Consider the following 24,275-nt stretch of genomic DNA (forward strand, 5'->3'; position numbering starts at 1 on the left):
CTTAGTTTCTTGCAAACCAAAGTTTGTCTAGACTTATGAAGCGCTAAGCTCTGCCGGAGCTCATTTCCAAATGATCAAGTTAACTTAGAGCCAAAGTCCTTGGCTCCAAAAACATCCTGGGTCCTGTGAAGACGTCCAATGTTTTGAAAACTTTATAATTTTTTTCTTTGAAAAAGAACACAGGCTAAAAAATTTACCTCAGGGTCTAAGCTAGACTTCGGTTCTGATAGAGACCCGAAGTCTTAAAACTGGGTCCAAGACTCCAAAAGATCCTAGTGCCTGAAAGATGCGCTAAGCTCTCCTGGAGCCCAAAAAAATAACATCGGTTTTGTGAGAAAAACAAACAAACTCGGCTCCAAGGGAGAAAAAAAAAAAAATCTGTAAAGGGGTCTTTGGCTCCAAAAGACCCTTGTACCTAAAAAGATTTTAGGACCCGAATGTTCCTAGACCTTAAAATTGCTGTAAACGTGGGTGTGTTCTGAAAAATCTTCAGTTGGAGAAAGATCCTGGGCTCCAAACGATCCTGAGGGCCTAAAAAATGATTTATGACCCAAAATGTCCCAGATTTCAGAAGATGTTCTGAAATGGCCCTAAATCCTAAAAAAATGTCTAAAAAAAGACCCAAAGGCCCGTTTCTATGGTTAAGAAGCAGTTCTAGTTGAAGATACCGTCCTGTCAAATGTTAGGATATCTGGATTTATTATTTACTGCTTGAGCAGTAATTCACAACACATATTAAAATGTTAGTCTTTATTTTTCCTGACATGCATGGAGGAAAAACCCTGAATGGCTGTTTTTTTTTTATAGCTCCATTAAAACAAAACATCCATTTAAAGCCTGCTGGGCTCAGAGACGTTACAAACTACCGACTGTGGCAAATGTGATGGAATTTAATATTTGAACCGCTCCATGATGCTGCCTTTAAGGTGTTTGCATTGATTTGTTTGGCTCCCAGGGGGAAACTGTGGCTCGTCATGACTGCATTCAGACATTTTAAATGCTTCTGGGGCCCAGATGAAGCTGCAGGGTGAGCCGGTCCTTGTGGGTGTTCATGCAGACCAGACGATGCTCCTGGTGACCCGATGAAAAGCTGAAGATGGGTTCAGTCTCTGATGGGTTTCTGTATCGCAGCATCGTGACTCCACTGACCGCCATGTTTTCACAGGTAGAAGTAATTTACAACCGTGCCTTTACTTTAAACCTGGGGGGGTCCCATGATGATCGTCCCTCTGATTGGTCAGATCATCACCTGATTTACTGACGACTTGTTAATCTGGAATACTGCTTTAAGAGACCAAATCAGTGTTTTAACGACTTGCTACAGTTTATTTTATGAGGGGCCCAAAAATAATTATTTTCTCTAAACGATTATTGATCTTTATAGAAATATCTCTGTTACTTTTATCGCCGTTAAGGGTTAACCTGTTGTCATATTCATCATTGCAGATAAAGAAAAAAGCTTTCATGTTCCTGGAATGCCTGCATTTTGATTCCAGTTTACTGTGGTTGCAATGCCTCACCTGACCACTAGAGGGAGGTGCTTCTCATGCACTATAACTTTAAAGGTGCATAGCCACGTTATTTGCCTTTTTTTTATTTATTTATACGTCAGTAGCTCACTCTGATTGCATACAAAGTTTTTGTGAAAGATTATCACGTCCTGCTGGCGTATTAATTGTTATTTTGGTGTTTTATGCTTTGTGTTTTTGCTCAGTTTGTTAGTAAACACAGCCTTTAGTGTTTACTTACGATTTTAACGGAAGTACGTACTGAGCATGTGCAGCAGGGGTTAAAACAAGGAAGCGGCTAACGGCTATTAGCATCTCCCAGTGAAGGTCCAAGATCCAGTGGGAAAAAACGCAAAATGATATGATTCCAAGAAGGAAAAGACTGGAATGTCGCTGGAAATACAGTCTGAACGTTGGTGTTCACTGACGTTAACATGAGTAAATGATATGAGGCTCTTAAAGTTGCTGTAGATTGTTTTATTTAATTAACGGTTGGTCTTTTATCATGTTGAGCTGCTGCTTTACTATTAGGCGTTGCAGAGGGTCAGGCTCGGTCTGGTATTATTTACAATTGATTTATTAATTAAGCAAACCGGCATTATGACAGTTCTGTGATACTGTCACTAGATGGCGCCACATCTGTCTATATCTGCTAATCATGCCCAGTTGATTAGCTATTTTTGTCCACAAAAAGGACCATCAACACATTATCAGGATGGTGGCTTGGTGTATATAATCTTATTTTATCTTGATCAAACGGTTTTCGGTCTTTTTTTAAGCATATAATGTGGCTATGTACCTTTATTTTGATTTCTTTAATTTGGTTATTAAATCTGTAGAGAAAAGTAAATGTGGGTCTTTTTAATTTATTTTGGAAAATAAATTAAAAAAAATCCTTTAAACCCCGGTAAAAATTTATTTTCTCAGAAACGCAGAAGATAACAATTCAGAAAGTAAAGTTGCTTATTTTTTCTAAATTATTACAGTTTTTGTTTATGTAAAAGAGACCAGCTGTGAAAGATGTAACTTTTTATTCTTAATTGTTTTTTGCAATTTTCCCTCAAAGATCCTGCATAAAGATCCAGTCAGTTTTAAATGCAGAAGAGCTCAACCCCTCAACATTATTTCCAAATAAATTTATGTTTATAACTCATCTATAACTGGATGTTTCCAGAGATTTCCAGACTTTTTTTTAGCTATTACTCCATCCTGTGTAAGCTGCATCTTTAACAAAAGCACAGTAAGACTTCCTGATAATTAATTGATCCCTTAAGCATGATTTCTGACAAGATCAAGCTATTTTTATTTTATTTTTATATAAATCTTCCAAATGTTAAAGAGGCAACTATTTTCTCTGCACTGTTGATTTCTGTGCAATGATGCTGAATTCTTTTAAAGAAATTAAGAAAACCACTTTAATGGCACGGCCTTGGGGTTTGGCTCTAGGACTTATAAAACTTTGGCATCAGCTTTAAAATTAACCACATTATAAATAAAACTTCGATAAATGATCTCATGCAAGGTCAGTTTTAGTGTTTTTTCTTTTTAAGAATTTGTACTATGCATAAAATCCAGCCAGCGGTGAACGGTTGAACATGGGAGTCAGTGGAGTCTCGGCTTGTAGATCTGTTAAACAGCGCATTTTTAACAGAAACATCACAAAGCAGAAAAGTTTGCAGAAACTCCGCGTGGAATCGAGGCGCAGCTCAAAACGCCTCCTGTTGCTGATCTCCTACTCCGCATCGATGTCCAATAAAAGGACCAGAGTCTAGGGAGCAAGAGGTGGATTCATTTTCCTTTATTCTGTCCTCGCAGCGGCGGGAGGAAGAGGAGGAGGTGCTACGAGGAAGCGAGCAGGAGGAAGAGGAGGAGCGAGAGCAATATGGCAGAGGGCAGAGCGAGGCTGCTGCCGCCGGTGGTGTCGTCGGTCAGGAAGGGCTCCGGAGATTCGTAAATGGAGTCATCTGAAAGAGAGGAGAGACGGGTTAGCTCTGAAAATCAAATTAGCTCCTGAAACACCCAGTTTCAACCCAAACAACCTGCAGAGATCACCTGTCCTACTTCCTGCTGACGTCTTTTTAATTTGTGGTTCATTTTAAGGTTGTGGTTACAGAACAAAGTTGTGGTGGCTGGGGTTGGGGGTTGGGGGATTGGGGGTTGCACCGGGTTTTCTCCCTGGTCTCAGCTTATGGGGCGGCCGGTCTGCTCGCCCCCATCCTGGTGATGGGGATCACCTCCCGGGTCTGGATGCCCCTCTGGGGTACCCCCCTATCCTGCTCCCCCCCGTCCTAGTGACGCCTCGACCTGCTGGTGCATTGATGGCCCTCGGTGTCTGGGGTTGGGTGCTCGGGTGTGCGCCGGTGTAGGTACCAGATCGACTCGGGGTCCTGCGCCTTCTGATGACATCACTATACATGATTGGTTTAACGTTTGCACAATTACGCTTAACATTGTGATTGGTCTGGACAACTTACTAAAGTAATTATAGCGGGGTGTAGGTTTTAATCGAGAGCGGGATTGCGGTTTGTAAACGGACAATTTTATGAAGAAATTCTCCATGGTCCCTGCGCCTCATGATGACGTCACATTATGGCAACGCCACTCAAACAAACTACATAGAGCCCACGGTCTGCATTTGTAACAAATCAATTTTATTTAGTTAATTTAGCAGTTTCTTTTTTCTCAAAAGCTTCAGGCTTAAAGATGAACATAGAAAAATATGAAATCTTAGCAATTCAAAAATAATCAACCCACTTTAATTGATAAAAATTAGGTAAAATATTAAGGTATAATAATTAACAAGGACCTCAAGCCATTTTACAAAAAATAAAATAAAAAAAAATCAACAAATATTTGACAGTTGGCTCAATTTTTCGGTACAATTTCATCTGGAATAAAAAACGTGATCAAAAAGAACGGCATAGTAAAAGGAGGAATAAACGTTATTGATTTTAAAGTGATGAATGCCGTGATAAAATGAAAATGACTGCAGACTTTTATTAAAAATGAAAAGAGTTTATGGTTTAGTGTCCCTTCACAACTTTTTTTTGTTTTTTAAATTGGAGGAAGGAAATTTCTCTTAAGATGTAACTTTGATCCTGCAAAATTACCGATTAAATTGTCAGACTACCACAGAAGCATTCCAAAAAGATGTTAAAAGTTTTCATGCCTCGATTAACTTACTGGAAAATAACCGTAAATTAACAGAATAAAATTGATTTGTAACAGATGGAGGCGTAATGTAGTTTGTTTGAGTGGAGTTGCTATATAATGATGTCATCGGGAGGCGCAGGCCCCCCCCGAGCTGATCTGGTACCTACACCGGCTCTCACAACCACTATTGAGCATTTTTCTCATGGATAAACCTACAGACACAAGTTTACTCTCATAAACACCTAGAGCAGGGGCATCAAACTCATTTTGGTTGAGGGGCCGCATTCAGCTTAATCTGATCTCAAGAGGGCCACACGAGTAAACTCATTGCAAGATTAAATAGAACTAATAAAAGGGGACTTTTTGTTGATTTTTATATTAAATGAATTTCACTTTTACACAATATATTATGAATAACCTCAGCGCTTTTAAGAAAAGTATGTGCAATTTCAACAATACTTTTACTCAGTTAAACATTTACTTGTGCATTATGCATAAGAACTGATCACAGTGATTGTAAAATGTTGAAAAACATTTATTCACATTTTTTGGAACTTAAAAACACTGTCCTGCATGACAAAATACATCAAACAGATAAAAAAATTAAGAAATAATTTGAATTTTTCCACACCTGAAGCTTAATCTGCTAATTAAAACACAGCACCCCTCGTGGACAATATAGGAACTGCAGATTTTCAATTAAACGAAGTACATGTTTTTTTCAATAATTGTTTTATCATTCTCTTCTTTTTATCTCCTCTTTCTTTCACCTTTTGTTTTTTTCTTCTTGTTCTTCCTTTCCTCTCCTACTTTCCCATTGTAGTGTCCATATCATTTGAGATAATCCCCGCATGAATCATAATAAAACTATTCACATTCATAAATCAAGCGGAGCACTATGGCAAAAGCCGTAATGCTCCACTTGTGAAAGTCAAATCTGATGAGCATTAAGACAACAATTCTTATTGCCATATTGCCAGACAGGACACTGGGAAAAAAAAAAAAAAAAAAAAAGAAAAAAAAAAAAAAAAAAAAAAAAAAAATATATATATATATATATATATATATATATATATATATATATATATATATATATATATATTTTTAACAATGATAATGCATTTAGCCACAGGGCCGGACTAAATTGTTCGGCGGGCCGGATCCGGCCCACGGGCCGTATGTTTGACACCCCTGACCTAGAGGTACTTACAGACTAACTTCTATACAGAAAAGCCCTGTTATTATCTTCAGCTGTCTCTTTATACATGTATTAAATAATCCAGTATATTCTTCAGTGATGGTATCAAGGCCTTTGGTTGATTATCTTATATTGTGACTGTGCAGCTGGAACTTTCCTCATCTGCACACATGTTGGGTTTGTTAAACAGTTAAAAGAGTGAGTGACAGGAGCAGCCGGTGCTCCTGTCTACGTCACAGTAATGAGTCTTAAAGCTGTCGTCTGTTCTGAACCCCAGACTGCTGTGACAAAGTGAAGATGTGAAAATAAAAAAAAAACGCACATGAATAAGATTAACATCGTCCAGTACAGTAGACTGAACATTTTTCTTCAGCTTGTACAGCGGGAGGGAGAAGCATTTAACACAAACACATTTCCAGTGGGGCGACTGACGCTTAAATCACACCAGACAACTCCAGTAACCCGCTTCATGTGTAAAAAAATGTGAAAAATGACGCCGAGCACGCTTACTGATATTTATCCAACCCTTAGAAAAGTCTTGGTTGGTAATATCGGCTTCAGGAAGCCTCCTGCATGGAGAAACTAGTTTCAATCGCTGCTCAGGCGCACCGTCTGGAAAGCTGGAAGGTTCTGGAGGTCTTTGTAGTGAAGTCTGATCTTCAGATTCTTTTCCACATTAATTCAGTTATACGAGGTCGGCCATGTCCCCGTGCTGAAAAAGGCCGTTTTTGTGGTGATGGACACAGGTATTCATGCTAAATTTCCTCTGGGTTGACCGAATATTTTACAGCAAACTTTGAACAAGCTCCGGAATAAACTGCTGGGGACTCTCAGTCATCAAGTTCTGATGTCTTAACGCCAAAGAGAGAGGTTTTACTTTAACAAGTGGAGCTTTACTGCTTTCACCATAGTGCTCTGCTTGATTTCTACATACAAGAAGCTTTATTAGATTTTATTCTCGGACTATTTAATGTTCAATGGACACAGAAACAGGAACGTAGAAGAGAAACAGATGAGACAAAATGCTTGGGACCGTGGAGGTGACGAGAACACCTGATGTATTTCTGTTTTTAGGTTTTAAAATAAAAAAAACAAAATATCTGCCAAAAGAGGATGGATACATTTTTCCTGTTTAGAGGATGTTGATATTTTTAGAAAATGATTTAAAGAAAAAAAAAAAAGCATATACAGTTTTCTAACCTATGGACAAGAACTATGTATCTAAAAAAACAAACAGTTGCTGGTCCTTTTATTGTCTTTCTGATGTGGAAATTCAAAGATATTATTTAATAAAAAATTTGAAAACTGCTAAAACCTAAGCTACGTTTATATGGACAAAAGTAATCGGAATAAAAATGCGTTGTGTAAACAAGCCAATCGGAATATTGTGATCGGATTAAGATGAATCGGAATGAAATTTTAATCCCAATGAGACGGCTGGTTTATGCCGATTAATGGCAATGTAGTGTTGTGCCAGTTCAGACGTGACAGAAAGCGGTAACGGACTACGTTACCCATGATGCAATGTGGTCAAAATGGCCACCAACTCATGTGGTCAAAATGGCCACCAACTCCCATCACGCAACACGGCAAAATGGCCGCCGATCAAGGAAACGGCATCAATTCGGGACGTAACGGACTGCGTTACCCATGATGCAATGTGGTCAAAATGGCCACCAACTCCCATCACGCAACACGGCAAAATGGCCGCCGATCAAGATAAGGTTGCTATAGTGATGGCTATAAAAGCCGATCACACACGATGAGCTTCCTTCTTCCCTGGCTTTTAGCCAACCCGAGAAGACACGCACAGCTGATTCCCACGCCACGTGTTCGATTGCTCGCTGGACCGAGATTTTTCGACGCAACGGTTATTCCCTGCTTTATAACAGGAGGTCGACTTAAATAAGTACTTTTTAAATTCCCTCTGATCAAAAGACTGAGAGACGCCGCATCTCCCACTGATCGAAGAGGACCCCGCTTTTGTCTGGCCAACAAAGCGACTGTTGAACCCGGAGGAAGAAACGAAGCAGCTTCTCCCCCGTGCCGCTGCAGCCTGTGGACAACTGCGCTCGTCGAAGCGCGTCCAGAAAGCCACACTCGGAGCGTTCCGGACCAGCCCCGAGGCAACTCAAAGTAACGGGGTTTTCCCCCTTTCATTTCTGTCTCACCAACAGGGTGTTTAGAAGTGCCTGGGCAGGCGTAGAACTTTGTAGGTGTTGGTTAATGCTTTTATTCCACGACGAAGTTGGAATTATTTTGCTGAACATTTTCTTTGTATGTGCATGTATTTTACAATTGATTTTGCTGTGTTGATTTGTGATCCATTAAGAACCCCGCCGTGGGTTACCGATTTATTTCTTTTCATCTTCTTCCCTGCTTCCCCCTTCTCTCTCTTTCTTTCGCTTCTTATCGATTTAATCTTTTGTCCGAGCAAGTCGCGGGCTTCGCTTTAAACTCCCAGTTAGCTGCGCCCCTCGAAGCGAGGCATTATCCTATCAGCGTAAGAGTGGTTACGTTATTAGGACCTCCCCTCATACGTCATCGTAGCAGCCATCTTGGGAGGGTCACGTGTATCTGGACTGTAGGTAGCTTAGCTGAACTAGCTTTGTGTAAGACATCAAAGCGTCCAGTGAGATTCCCGAAGCTGTTCTGTCTGTCAATGCTGATACGTGAAATGCCGGTGTTTCGAGGGCGGTGTTAAACAACTTTGAGTTAAGTTAAGATCTGCTAACCGCTCATTTTAATCCATTGTTTATTTTGTTTTGTTCTTTATTTCCACATATATATTTTGCATGTTTTAGTTTAGTAATGAGTAAGAATTCCAAAGTTGTTTGAATCAGAGAATTACTGTAACAGGGAATTGCTTTTGGTTCAATAAAACCAACCACTGCGGAATAGACATTGTTTTGGGTTCAGTCCAATTCACAGTTACATGGTTATTCAGAAATCAGAGCTAACCTCCTTTGGAGTTAACATCTGACATTAATACAGAGACAATATCATTGGATGGTGATAAGGAATAAGGATTTAAACTCTAATTGCAGTTACATTGGGGTTCTCACAGCCTGCTGGATAAACCTGGTCGGTTAACAGTCCGACCTGATCATTTATTCCAGCATAAATGAGTTCATAACAGAAAGTTAACTAATGCATTAGTGGTATAAATACTTATAAGCTTATAGCTAACATCACCACCATTTGAACTATATTTGTTATAGCGAAATTTTGAGTTGAATGATTTATTATTTAAATTATAATACCAAATTATAATTAATAATAATAATAAGCATATTCAACCAGCTTATGGCATAGCATAAATTGGCGTCCCTGGGTGGGCTGGAGTCTACTTATTGGCGTTCCTTTAGACTAAATCGAATAACCAGCAACTTATGAATTGAATGAACACAATCCATATTCCAGCATTTTGACTGCTCACCTTGCCAAAAGGACTATTCAGTCATAATTGATTAAGGAGGTATCATTACTAAATATATACGTGTTTGTGGTGGTTTGAGGTTGTTAACCTGAGGTTTGAATATTGATTTCTGGACTGGAAGTCAGCTAGATTGAAATACACAGCAGCCAGCGTCTGCTACTTGTCAATCAGAGTCTGTGTCGTGTTCTGCTTTGAAAAGAGAGACCCTGCCTCCATCTGGTGGCCAGGATAGGTAGTTGCAGTCACGGTTTTAAAGACAGCTTAGATCGCTCAGTGTCCCGGAGGGACAGTTTTGAAAGTCAGTTTCTTTAAACTTACCTTACGGTTACGCCCCTTTGTCTTTTTAATTTTATTTTATTCATTTTTTTTTTTCTCTTTCCTCCCTTATCCCCCTTCTGCTCATCATAAGTGGTCAAAATTGAGCTGTGATTTTGAAACTAAGGTTGCAATTTAGCGGTTTTTAACTGTCATTCTTTGCCACCTCTGAAGCTCCAAAACACTGCTATTTTCCACACATGTGTAGAGCACCTGTTCTGAAATAACTTGCATCACAAACAAAGCCACAGCTTTATCATTTAATTACTGGCCGAAAGGTTAGTGGTCCATGTCACTCAAAGTTAATATTCTCAAAGTTAAACAAGCATATTAACCGTTCCTAAAACTAAGGAGTTGTAAGTCGCAGGGTTGATTCTCCCCTGCGCAGCCTAATTAAACGCACGTATTTGAACCCACTTACTGCAGTTAAGTGCCAGTCATAGTGCGTGTTTGCTGTTAACAGTTAAAGTGAAGCCACTTAACAGTTGTTGTTAGCAGTTGTTGTTTAGCGCTGAGCTAAACTTAAGTGTATGCGTTGTTACCTAGTGCTAAGCTAGAATACAGCGTTGTTATTTGTTGTCTGTTGTTTAGCGCTGAGCTAAACTACAGGTTGTTACCTGTTGTGTTGTTATCCATAGCTGACAAAGAATGGATAGTAGCGGTTCTTCAGTCAAAGGAGCTGAAGGTCCAAACCATTCCATTGGAATGGAGGCCCAGGATGTCATTAGCTCACTGCTTAAAATGACACCGGACGAACAAACCCGTCTGAATCAGTTTAGCATAGAAGACTGTGAGAGGAGAATTCAGGAATTGGTGGAGGAGGTCCAGAGCAAGCCAAAGGGTAGGTTGGTAGCAGATGTTTTGGGTGAATTAACTGCGTTATACCACCGAAGGTTAACGCTAGAGACCGATCTGCGTAACAGAGAGGTTGAGAGGCGTGCTTTAGCTGAGGAAAGAATCAGGGAGCTAGAACAGAGAAGTGTTCAGGGCAGCTGTCATCCCACAGAGGAGCGAGAGGAGGATCGCATTAGCTTGCAGACAGAAGGATCTGAGTGTGAGGACTCCAGAGGAAAACATGGAGATCACACCTGGAGGACATTGGATGAACTGGGCCCTCAGACACCTTCTGAGCGAAGGGTAAGCGAAGGTCAGGACAGATATAGCAGTGTGATACAGAAAGAAATGCCTAAACAACTTACGGTGGCAATCAGGACTGATCCACATGATGTAAATCATGGGAAAACACCTGCTTCCCACCTGACCCCTGACACGGCTCGCTATGATCTTTTCCCCCCACCAGGGCGACGAGAGCACCGTTCCTGGGACACAGGTGAACCCCACTCCTCTGAACTGCGTCCACTGACAAGAGTTCATGACAGGGGGGGTCCCCCTGCGTCCCACAAACGGCCGCCGATGCCAGGTAGGTGGTCAGAACTGGAGCCTCCCTCCCACCGTGGTTACCACAGGCAGGAGTCGTCAGGAGAGGACTCAGATGGACCAGCTCCGATCCCTGAACAGGGACTGCGGATGCGTCAACTTGAGTCCCTGGCCCGAGACATAGAGCGTTTTGATCCTAGCAATACAGAATCCACCATTGATGACTATCTCAGAGAGGTAGAGCGCTGTCTGCTAGACTTATATAGCCCCTCAGCTCGAGAAAAGTTGAAGCTTATTTGGAAAACCACGTCCAGAAGTGTCCATGTTTTCATAGAAAGCCTCCCTCCAGCTACACGTGACCGTTATTCAGCTCTTTGTCAGGCTTTAAGAGAAGAATATTCGGCGTTTACAGACCCAGCTTCGGCAACTCTTGGAGCTTTTGCAATTCAGCAAAAGAGAACGGAAGCACCAAAAGCGTACTACCGTCGCTTGCGGGCTGCTTACTTTCAGGGACGAAATGCTCCCGGCTTGGAGGAAGACCACACTTTCAAATCTTTGTTCCTCCATAATCTTCATGAAAGCGTGCGTTATGAGGTTACCATGCATTGTAGAACCAAGAAACTTACCATGCAGGAAATCAGGAAATATGCGCAGGTGGCATGGGAAACACGTGTCCGGCCCAACAAAGGAGCCGATAGTGATAAAAAGGTTCTGCAGATTCGAGCCAAACCAGAAAAGAGTTTAGGTCTGGAGGGACATGAGATGCCTCCCTTCAAACCTAAAACTAGATTTGGTCCTAAGAAGCAACATGGTTTTGAGCCGCAGCAGAAGAAAGCTTCTCAGGATAGGAGAGGTCAGCATGGCAGCATGGAAGGTGAGAGGTTTCAAAAATGGCACAGGCCGGATCCAGCTCGATACGGTAAGCAAGCTGACAGGCCGGAAAGGTCGAAAAGCACACATGACCACAAAGGCTGGAACCTGTGCATAGAGGAGTCAATGAGAAAGGAGATGGAGGAGACTTTTCGCAGGTTGCTCGCCGAAACAGTGCGTCAGATCGCGCCGCAGCCGTACCAGCCACCATCCAATCCTGTCGACCCTCCAGGTAAGCCAGGCCCAAAACCCCAGCCAGCATGACTAGGCGTGGAACAGGCTTCCCCTTCTAACAGAGTTTATCTGATTAAGGGGGGGGACCAACCGAAAATTCACCGACAACCTTTTAAGATCCCATCAGCAGGTGATCAGAAAGCCCCTTTTCTAAGGTTTTTAGGTGAGCTAAACCATCATGAAAATGCACACCGCTTATACTGCTCAACAGTTATCGGAGGATGTGTAACTGCAAATGCTCTTTTAGACACGGGTTCCGAGATCAGTCTAATGTGCTCAGATTTGTTTGATGAGGTGACCAGAGCTATGGTGTCTCTTGGGAAACCGTTCCAGGTGGAGACCTGCAACGTGGGCATCACCAGCTACACTCAGGATCAGTCATGCATCACCAAACGGGCGTGGTTAGACATCACTTTCCGTGACATGACCCTGGTGCACCCCATCTACATATGTACTTTGGACACAGAACCTTTTCTTGTGGGTCAGGACCTGTTGAACAGGTTAGCCCCACTCATTGACTGCTATCATGGTCATCTTTGGGCCCAAATGGGGACTCCCAAGCCCCTCACTTCTGGAAGTGGACTGTCCGTCCCTATCAACCAGGTGACATGCTCCGAGGAGCCCAAAGAACTTCTAGCACCATTTCTGCCTTCCACAGAGCCGATTTCCAAATCCTCTGACACACCCCTGCTTGAGCTGAACAACCGCTCAGCTTACCTTTTAGTGGAGAATCCAACTCGCATGCCGATCCAAGTGGTGGCGAAGAAACCTCTTGGGGTGCTCATCGAAAGCTCTTTCCACAACTTTGAGCTGAGCATTCCCGTCATCGGAGACCTGCCCTTATCCTTGACCGGCAGACAGGACTCTCCAGACACCGTGTTTACTTTTCCTTCCAACATGATCCAAATCAGGCGACATGAAGCTTTGCCTGCTGGATCTATTTGTGGTGCAACGCTTGAAGCTGAAGGAAATCTGTTGGTGTATGCGACAGCAACCGACCCAACAGAACCAGCACCAAATCAACCAGAGAACCGGGACTCAACCACTGAGCCCTGCCCTGGTTTCGAAACAGAAATTATGCAACAGCTGGGAAAAGCTGATGCACTGACCACTGAAACAGAGGAAACGGCCCTTAAGGAGCTGTTTTATGAGTTTCAGCCCATTCAGCCCAAAGATTCAAACGAACTTGGGATCACATTGACACACGTCCATGACTCACCAGTAGGAGGACACAGAAGCTGCAAAGCTAATCTGAAAACTCCCCAACAGGTGACGTCTCGGCCTTCAACGGCCCAGGACACCCAGGAGTATGTACAAGGCTGCTTAACCTGTAGCCAGTTACAACCCACACGGCCACTAGACCGAGCCCTGCTTCAGCAAAGGGGGGTTATATTTCCGTGGTCACATTTGCAGACTGACTGGATCGGTCCAGTCCCCGAATCGTTAAGAGATAACAAATATCCTTTGACAATAACAGGCAGTTTCACAGAATGGGTCGAATGTTTGCCGGCACCGAATGACACCGCTGTCACCAAGGCAGCCCTGCTGCTAAATCACGTTTTCAGCCGGTGGGGCCTTCCCCTGTCCATCGACTCGGACAGAGGAACGTCAAACATTATGACCGTGCTTTTCAACATGTTGGGCGTGGAAGTTAAATTCCACATTCCCTACCGCCCACAGTCATCCGGACAGGTGGAGCGAATGAACTGCACCGTGGTCAGCATGTCAAAGGAACATGCCAGCAGCCATGGCAGGAACTGGGATACAAAGCTTCCCCTGGTCCTAATGCTAGTCCGCTCTACCTCACCATGCTCCACAGGGGTGACACTTTTCCAGATGATGACAGGAAGGCAAAGGACACTTCCCCTGAATCTCATCTACCAGCCCGAAGACGTCAGTGTGACAACCGTCTACACGGCACACCAGTGCGTCACTGACTTAAAAGACCGTCCCCGAACGACTTTCGCGTGGCCTCGAAAGAACCTAGAAGCCAGCGTGCAAAGTCCAGAGTACACATGGGTTCAAGCGAACCAAACTAGACCGTCCACTAAACTCTCCTCACAGGGAACGGAGCCTAACTCCGCCCCCGCCGAAGAGAACGATGCATAGCATTAAATAGGACAAGTGCATGTTCAATCAGGACACTTTAAACATGCACTAATAAAGCAAGTGTCCATACATAACTTCACGTCTATAATTTCACACTCAGCCATAACACCATGCATTGCTTTGGAAACGCTCACAGAAGTGGTAAAGAATGACATGATGTATACTCAGGTTGTTAGAGATTTAATGCAGGACCTCACTCGAGAGGTTAGTTCATCCATAAATAGCCTTGCTGAAGGACGGATTCCTCCGTACCTGGTACCAGTAGATTTGGTTGAAAAGGTTCTCAAATCTGCCTCTAGTGAAACACTGCAACCACCACAAATACACCTGGCGTACAGCCTAGGTAGTGCAATTCCAATATTTGTAAATCCTGACAACTTGGAGATAGGATTTATGCTAAACCTTCCCATCATTGAAAGGGCTAATGTGTATAGGCTTAAATCAGTATTGAATGTCGGTTTTTGGCAAGGTGAGACCCACGTACACCTACAAACTCCCTCAATATTGGCCTATCATGATGCTGACCCCAAACTTTATTTAGTCCCTAATTTGGATTTAGGTACCAAAACCAAAGACATCCACTGGGTATGCCCAAGCAACCCATTTATCAGAGATTGAAATAATAGATGTCTTTAAGGGATACAATTTCAGCATTGATGTCGGCATTGAAAGACAGCTTTTACTCGCAGGCACGCAGCTGATTAAATTCAGTCTCACTCCATCAGAGTTGAGCTCGGTCCCTCTGCTTCGCTTCCCCAGAGCTACAGAGTCGACCGACACTCACATTATGACCATTATTGTGGTTCTCCTTGTATTTGGATGGGCCATCACTACTGCGATGGCGTATGCAGCATACAAGCAGATCAAACAGTTGCAAACCAGGGTTGACGCCCTCACCTTTGTCGCTCCCAGGTTCGTAGCACCAGCTCCTTGAAGGCCATAAGCTGATTAGACTACGAACCGCTGTCTCTTTCCTTTCCCCTTTTCCCTCTCTCTTTTTTTTGGTTCAAAGTTCAAACCTGATGACCAATGAATGTATTGACGATGGTGATTGTGAAGTTTGCATTTCTTTTTTTTTATTACTTTATTGTTGCCTTATTAGCCAATAGAAATGACTAGCTATAGCTTAGTCCTGCCCAGGCTAGGTCACTGACCCAGGCACAATGAATGCTTCGTTTTTCCTCCTCTTGGATGATGAACTGAACTGCATGAATCCCAATGGACTACTAGAAAGACTATTAGGTTGTTCCACTCATGCACAACGGATTTTCGTCACGCCAGAATGGACTTGGTTGTAGCTTTAAAGACTGTGACCAGCATCCCACTCTTCAAAGCTAAAGGGGGGTATGTTGTGCCAGTTCAGACGTGACAGAAAGCGGTAACGGACTACGTTACCCATGATGCAATGTGGTCAAAATGGCCACCAACTCATGTGGTCAAAATGGCCACCAACTCCCATCACGCAACACGGCAAAATGGCCGCCGATCAAGGAAACGGCATCAATTCGGGACGTAACGGACTGCGTTACCCATGATGCAATGTGGTCAAAATGGCCACCAACTCCCATCACGCAACACGGCAAAATGGCCGCCGATCAAGATAAGGTTGCTATAGTGATGGCTATAAAAGCCGATCACACACGATGAGCTTCCTTCTTCCCTGGCTTTTAGCCAACCCGAGAAGACACGCACAGCTGATTCCCACGCCACGTGTTCGATTGCTCGCTGGACCGAGATTTTTCGACGCAACGGTTATTCCCTGCTTTATAACAGGAGGTCGACTTAAATAAGTACTTTTTAAATTCCCTCTGATCAAAAGACTGAGAGACGCCGCATCTCCCACTGATCGAAGAGGACCCCGCTTTTGTCTGGCCAACAAAGCGACTGTTGAACCCGGAGGAAGAAACGAAGCAGCTTCTCCCCCGTGCCGCTGCAGCCTGTGGACAACTGCGCTCGTCGAAGCGCGTCCAGAAAGCCACACTCGGAGCGTTCCGGACCAGCCCCGAGGCAACTCAAAGTAACGGGGTTTTCCCCCTTTCATTTCTGTCTCACCAACAGGGTGTTTAGAAGTGCCTGGGCAGGCGTAGAACTTTGTAGGTGTTGGTTAATGCTTTTATTCCACGACGAAGTTGGAATTATTTTGCTGAACATTTTCTTTGTATGTGCATGTATTTTACAATTGATTTTGCTGTGTTGATTTGTGATCCATTAAGAACCCCGCCGTGGGTTACCGATTTATTTCTTTTCATCTTCTTCCCTGCTTCCCCCTTCTCTCTCTTTCTTTCGCTTCTTATCGATTTAATCTTTTGTCCGAGCAAGTCGCGGGCTTCGCTTTAAACTCCCAGTTAGCTGCGCCCCTCGAAGCGAGGCATTATCCCATCAGCGTAAGCGTGGTTACGTCAGTAGGACCTCCCCTCATACGTCATCGTAGCAGCCATCTTGGGAGGGTGACGTGATCTGGACTGTAGGGAGCTTAGCTGAACTAGCTTTGTGTAAGACATCAAAGCGTCCAGTGAGATTCCCGAAGCTGTTCTGTCTGTCAATGCTGATACGTGAAATGCCGGTGTTTCGAGGGCGGTGTTAAACAACTTTGAGTTAAGTTAAGATCTGCTAACCGCTCATTTTAATCCATTGTTTATTTTGTTTTGTTCTTTATTTCCACATATATATTTTGCATGTTTTAGTTTAGTAATGAGTAAGAATTCCAAAGTTGTTTGAATCAGAGAATTACTGTAACAGGGAATTGCTTTTGGTTCAATAAAACCAACCACTGCGGAATAGACATTGTTTTGTGTTCAGTCCAATTCACAGTTACATGGTTATTCAGAAATCAGAGCTAACCTCCTTTGGAGTTAACATCTGACATTAATACAGAGACAATATCATTGGATGGTGATAAGGAATAAGGATTTAAACTCTAATTGCAGTTACATTGGGGTTCTCACAGCCTGCTGGATAAACCTGGTCGGTTAACAGTCCGACCTGATCATTTATTCCAGCATAAATGAGTTCATAACAGAAAGTTAACTAATGCATTAGTGGTATAAATACTTATAAGCTTATAGCTAACATCACCACCATTTGAACTATATTTGTTATAGCGAAATTTTGAGTTGAATGATTTATTATTTAAATTATAATACCAAATTATAATTAATAATAATAATAAGCATATTCAACCAGCTTATGGCATAGCAGTAGCATTAACAACTGATGTCTTAATGCCAAAGAGGTTTTACTTTCACAACTGGAGCCTTACTGCTTTCGCCATAGTGCTCTGCTTGATTTATACACGCAAGAAGCTTTATTAGATTTTATTCTGGGACTATTTTGTGTTCAATGGACACAGAAACAGGAAAAAAAAGGAGAGAAACATTTGAGACAAAATGCTTGGGACGAGAACACCTGATTTCCAATGTTTGGATGGATGAGCGAACACTTTTGCTCATATAGTGTATAAACTACGTATTACGTCTCAGTTGAAATAAAGATTAAAGGGAATCTCTTGTGGATTTATCATGTTTATTTTTTACTAAATAAAAATTGTTATTTTAGATTTTGCAACAGCTTTTTCCCCGTTGCCATCAGACTGTTAAACTCTAAACGGCCATTTTGCATCATTATTTTGCACTGCCGATGTTGCTGAACTTTTAGAATCAATTTAAATTTAAACGGACACAACTGAACGTTTACTGCATTTTTGCACCATTATTATTTTGCACAGCCAACGTTGAACTTTTCATATTAATGCCTTTTTTTGCACCATTATTTTTGCACTACAAACACGGTTGAACATTCTTCTGCACACTTTATAAAAAAAAACTGTTTTTCTCCTGCACTGTTACATTCTTATCACTGCTACACTTTATATTGTAACGTTATTTTATTTCAATTGCAATCTCATTACATTGTCAAGTTATAAACTGAAAACCAGTTGCTGATTTGTAACTGAAAAACTTCTGCTTTTCCATATTATCAGTGCCATTTAATGACAGTTTGAATCGTGCAATAAGAAATCATTTGTGCACAGTTTGTTTGCACCTTTAAATATTCAGATTCTGTTTTTTTTTTCTTTCACAGCCCGACTGTTTGGGAGCAATCAGCGCACAAAAAGACGACCCACCTCCTCGTCTAACGAACACCTTCCCTTCCCGCTCAGCGCCACGCATCGTTTGCTCTGCAGATCCCCGTCAAATATCCGACAAATCAGCTTCCAGCGGCGGCGGAGACGACGAACGCTGATTTGTTGGAGGGGGACGCAGGATCTCCAGCCGGTGATACGGTGTAAATGTGTTAATGCTGTTTTCTGCGGTGACAGTTAAAATCTCCTAAACTGCTCTGAAACTGTGAAGAGGAAGTGTTTAACGCCGTCGCTGTGACAGCTGCGAGTCTTCACACTTCCCCGGCTTCAGACTGACATTTACAGCTTTACGTGCAGGAGGAGGGATTAATTAGAGGATCTGAGGAGCGCCACGGCTCTGCACAGCCTGGCTGCAGAGCGGAGGCATTTTGACTCAACATGAGTCACTTTAGTTAATAACAGGTTCATTTAAGATGAGATTTCTTCAGCATATGACTCTCGGTATGATTGTTAGGACACCCAACCCCCTAATAGGCAGATTTACCCCCATTTGGTTGAAATCACTTTGAAATGACGCCTCCTGTAAAAACGCTGCCTCTGATGTCCTCTATTCTGGTCTCTGGTTATTTGAATTGACCAAAAGAACTCAACTCCAGCCCTCCAGCGCTACCGTTCTGCAGCTTCCAGGTGGATCCCTTCTCCAACACACCTGAATTAAGCGATTGTCTCATTACCAAACCTCTGCAGAGCTGAATGACTACATGCTGAAAAGGGAATTTGACTCAGGTTTGTTGGAGAAGGGATGCATAATAAAGCTGCAGGACAGTAACTGACCCGGGGTTCCCAAATGTTACCATGCCTTGACCCCCTAGCATTAGCATTAGCATTAGCAGCATTAGCATTAGCAGCATTAGCATTAGGTGAAAACCCACAATGCTATAAGATATGTAAAGAAAAAAATCTACTTTTTTAAAAATGTTTTCTTACTTTTATTCACCATTCAATAATTATTACATTTGTTTAGCATCAGAATATTAACTATATATTATTAAATAACCAAAACAACTTACTGAAGAAAAAAAAGTGAAGAATATCAACCACATGCTGATAATAATTAGGTGATGACATTTCAGCAATTGTTACTTTCCTTACTGAGGCTATAGTGGGTTTACTTCAGATTATTGCACAAACTCCCAGAGAATTATAAGTGTACTTTTTTCTTTTTGTTCAGCCATTATGTAAATCACCAGCCTGCAGCTAATATTTCTATTAACTTGAATGGAGACAGGAAACGAGGCAGCGTTCAGATATATAGGTTATAAACTGGGTTACACAGGCTTTAAAATCAATCAACAGAGTAATGATTGCCAACATGACACCAGCAGCTGCTTATGAGAAAATTGGAGCAAAGCCATAAGAAATGTGTCCATATTTCCTGTTGGAAGCACTTAAAGGTGCATAGCCACTTTATTTGACCTTTAACTTATACGTCAGCAGCTCACTCTGGTTGCATAAAATGTTTTTATGAACAATTATCACGTCCTGCTGGCAGATTAGTTGTTATTTTGGTGTTTTACGCTTTGCTTGATTTGTTAGTAAATGAAGACTTTCGTGTTTATTTACAATTTTAACAGAAGTACGTACTGAGCATGTGCAGCAGGGCATAAATCAAGGAAGTGGCTAACGGCTATTAGCATCTCCAGGCGTAACAATGCAAAACGGTCCAAGATCAAGTGGAAAAAAATGCAAAAATATATGATTTCAGGAGGGAAAAGCCTGGAATGTCGCTGGGAATACATTATGTGGACGCTAAACCTGCCGAGGCTCAGATGTGACCAGAGTTGATTGACGTGAGTAAATGTTCTGATATGAGGCTCTTACAGCTGCTGTAGATCAATTTATTTAATTAATAACGGTTGGTCTTTGATCACATCGAGCTGCTGCTTTACTGCGAGGCTTTGCAGAGGGTCAGGCTCAGTCTGGCATTATTTAGTTTTGTTTTATTAATTAAGCAAACCGGCATTATGATAGTTCTGTGATACTGTCACTAGATGGCGCCACATCTGTTTATGTCTGCTAAACGTGCCCAGCTCTGGATTCTTAACTGGCCTCAAAAAGGACCATCAGAAACATTATCAGGATGGAGGCTTGGTGTATATAACTTTATTTTATCATGATCAAACGGTTTTTGGTCTTTTTTTTAAGCATACAATGTGGCTATATACCTTTAATCAGTCATGAGATCAACGCTGTTCTACCTGCATGTAAAAACGTTTAAAGACGAAGCATCCAAACTTGCATTAATTTCTTGAAATGTCTCACTTTAACAAAGTTTAATTGGAAAATCTTTCTATGGACACTATGTAGCCAAAAGTATTCACTCTCCCATTGAAATAATCTAAATCAGGTGTTCCCATCAGATGTTGGGTTTGGACCCTTGGTTCTAGTGAAAGGAACTCTGAATGCTTCAGCGGATTAAGAGACTTTGGACAACTCCATGCTCCAGAGTTTGTGGGAAGAGTTTGGAGACGGTCTCTTCCTCCTCCAACATGACCGAGCACCGGAGCACAAAGCAAAGTCCATAAAGTTCTGGATGAGACAGTTTGGATGACCTTGACGGCCTGCACAAAGTCCTGACCCTAACTCGCTTTAACACCTTTGGGATAAATTAGAGCAGAGACTGAGGGTCAGGCCTTTCTTGTCCAACATCTGTGTCTGACCTCATAAATGGCCAAAAGTCTCCATAAACAGTCCAGAACCGCTTGGACAGCCAGTAAAACCACCTACTGTGGATCATGTAAAAGTGTGAAATGTTTTATTTTACAAAAAGCAACATTTTCTAACTTTTATGACATCTTTGCTACTATTTTATAATTAATAATAATAATAAACAGAAATATTGTACTTTTACTGCAGGATTAGATTATACGTTAAGGCTATAGATCTGCATATGAGTTTTAGTTCAGGTGTATTAATGTAAGCTGCATGTTTACTTAATTTATTTAGTCTTTTCTTGTGTATATAAAAAAAAGACAATGAAAAATAATGAAGTTCATCAAGTTCAGGCTAAAATTTCTCATGACATTGTTTTATTACACATCACCGTCAAACATTAAAGCACCTTGGGCATAAAGTGTAAATTATTCTGCTTGTAATAGCAAATAAGGCAATTTAATGTGTGTGTTTTGGTCATAACTAACTGTTTTGGACCTCTTCTAGAAATCAGATCTGTACCTTTGGACATGAAGTGTGAGAACTTCCGGCCTTTGGTTTCATTTTAGGTTTTAACTCTGCAGCAATGATTCCGTGGCAGTTTGGCTGAAATGCAACTAATAATGTGGAAAACCCAACAGCAGTTACTTATTAAGCAATTCAATCACCTCCAAAAATAATTAATGTCATTAGTATGGCCCTTATCATTCATGTGACTGCAGCAATAATCTCTGCTGCCATTTTACTTTCTCTGAAATATTGAGCTGCACTCACAGAAACAGTCAAAATTGGACAAATTAAGAAAATAAATTGTGACTCACTGCTTGGTTTGACGTAGATTTTGAGCTTCAGGCAGGGTTTCCCAGCCAGGTTTGGATGTGGGGACGCTGCAGATGAAACACAAATAAAATGTTTATTTCCCCCCCAACCAAGACACTCTTAAGACCCATGCATTAAATGAAAAGACATCAAACCAAAGAAAACAGGTTGCAGGTTTGCATCCAGATCATTGGACGGTCTCAAAGGTTTGCCCAATAAACCAAAAACACCACGAATATCAGCTTTTAGGCGACTTCATTCATCCTTAGAGTGTGAAGTGATTTGTACTCAATACCAGAGTTCATTATTAATTCATGACAGAGATTTAAAGTGGATCGACTTAAAGGCTACGTTCAAACTGCAGGTCTTTGATGCTTAATTCAGATTTTTACTGAAATCAGAATTTTTTTTTTTTAGGTGGCAGTTCGTTTTAAATGTGATCGTCATCAAACTTCTGTCTGAACGGTTTACGGAAGTAATGGTGACTTGTTATTATTAGGAAGCTGTTGAGCAATGGGAGCCTAAAATATTAAGACCAAATCATAACAAGACGAAGGTTGGAAGAAAGCAGCACCGCTATTAACAATAGCTTATGGAGGGCTAGCTGCTACTGCTGTGTTAATGTGTAGCAAGAGCCAGGAGAGCGACGTGAAAGACGGATAAAATGTGACGTGAAAAAAGGTCGGTAAGTATCCAAATTAGTATATGGAAGTGGCACAAATCGGATTTTTTGGGGGCGAAAATATCGGAATTGGGCCGTTCACACTGAAAAAGATCGGATACACTGCAAAATGGGAACTCAAAGTAGGTAAAATTCTCTTGAAATTTGTGTATTTATCATTGATTTGAGCTGGTAAATCAGACTATTTGCCAATGATTTTTGCACTTAAAATAAGAACAATTCATCTCCATCGTCTTATTTCAAGTGCAGGGTGTCCAATTATCTTATTTTAGGGGTAGAAATTCTCATTCCATTGGCAAATAGTCTTATTTAGCTGCTCAAATCAAGGAAAAATATACAAATTTTAAGAACATTTTACTTATTTTCAGTTCCCTTTTTGCAGTGTATGGGTCACAGCTTATGAGCAAAAAGATCGGATTTGGGTCACATTTCCCTGCAGTGAACGACGCCTAAAAAAACCCCCAAAAAATAACAAAACAGGGACAGACAGGAAGGACATGAGGACAAGAGGAAGGAATATAGGACAGGAAGTAAGGACGCAAGGGGAGTATGAAAAGAGAAACGGCAGGAAGAAATGAAGACAAAGAAGAGGAGGAAAGGTAGGAAAGAATGAAGGAAGACTGGGAAGAAGGCAAGAAAGGACAAAAAGAAGGAAGATAGGACACAAGGATGAAAAAAGGAAAGGAAGGAAATACGAGAGTAATAAGGAAGGAAGAAACGACCCATGGAGGGTAGAAAGGTCATAATATCAGGTGGGTTTGAGGAAGAAAGACAGGATGAATGAAAGAAGGAAAGGAAGGAAGGACACTAGGGAGAAAGGATAGAAGGATACAAAAAAGGGAGGAAGGAAAGACGATACCAAAAATGACGGGAATGGAGGAGGGAAGAACGCATGTCAGTACACAGGGACAACGTCAAGGACATAAAGACGAAAAAACGACATTTAGACTTTTCTGGAAAAGGAATATAGTCAGGAAATAAAATCTTATTCCCATTCCATTATTTCCTTTTTCCATAATTTTTCAGATTGGGGAAAAAACTAAAATGAAAGTCCAAACTTTTCCAGACTGCGTGATTGTCTCACATTTGACTCCTTTATTAGGGACGTCCACCTGGGGACAGGTGAGTCCGTCTACCTGCAGCCCAGCTCATCACGCCTCCACCGCCGTGCTCCACAATCAGCGCGTCTCTTTGTCCAGGACTGCATTTAAACCCACCAGCCTACAGCACTCACACCACCTATCGCTGCCTCTCAGCTTACTTGCAAGTCGGCATAATTAGGTTTGCCAACTGCTGAGCCAAACTTAATCCAGCTGAATAAAATGAATTTTATAAAAAAAAAAAAAAAAAGCTTTTGAATTAAATCTCCAGTTTCAGATTCTTTGTTCTGCTGTTTGACTCTGACCCGCAGGGAATGTTTTATTCATGTTTCTGCTCTGAACCTGCTGCATTTATTACTCACACACACACACACACAGTCATTAAGTGTCATTTAAAACAAACCGCGTCTCTGTCTCTGCTGGAGGCCTTTCAGACCAAACGAGCCACAATTTAGGAAATGTTTTCCAGCTTGGAGGACAAATTATCTCCAGACAGAACAAAATGCCTGCAGCTCGTGTTTCTGTGGGTTTTGAACCCGTTTTTCACTTCATGTCGTCTGACCTGTGCTGGTAAATCACGCCGAGCACTTGATGTCGGGTTCAGACTACATGATCCGATGGTCACGGTGCCAGAAATCGGGTCGTTTTAGAGGAGAAAAAATAACAAGCTCATTTTGA

General features: G+C 41.8%; 1 protein-coding gene and 1 long non-coding RNA gene across 2 annotated transcripts in view; one reads left to right on the forward strand and one right to left on the reverse strand.

Moving 5' to 3' along the window:
- Positions 1–2,112: 2,112 nt before the first annotated feature.
- The window catches only part of LOC105940183 (ephrin-A2), a 151,313-nt gene continuing 129,150 nt past the window's right edge, over positions 2,113–24,275 (reverse strand). The window contains exons 3-4 of the mRNA XM_012882659.3: positions 21,818–21,883; positions 2,113–3,472 (exon numbers count right to left, since the gene is read on the reverse strand). Of these exons, the coding sequence (XP_012738113.1) occupies positions 3,348–3,472; positions 21,818–21,883 (191 nt within the window). The 3' untranslated portion in view covers positions 2,113–3,347. The remainder of the gene's footprint in view (positions 3,473–21,817; positions 21,884–24,275) is intronic.
- Positions 3,404–23,847, forward strand: LOC118564111. Its single transcript, XR_004931638.1, has 3 exons — positions 3,404–3,492; positions 18,284–18,487; positions 23,600–23,847. It is a non-coding gene; the product is annotated as an uncharacterized LOC118564111 (long non-coding RNA).

The sequence above is a fragment of the Fundulus heteroclitus genome, chromosome 9 (genome assembly GCF_011125445.2).
Source record: "Fundulus heteroclitus isolate FHET01 chromosome 9, MU-UCD_Fhet_4.1, whole genome shotgun sequence".
NCBI lineage: Eukaryota > Metazoa > Chordata > Actinopteri > Cyprinodontiformes > Fundulidae > Fundulus > Fundulus heteroclitus.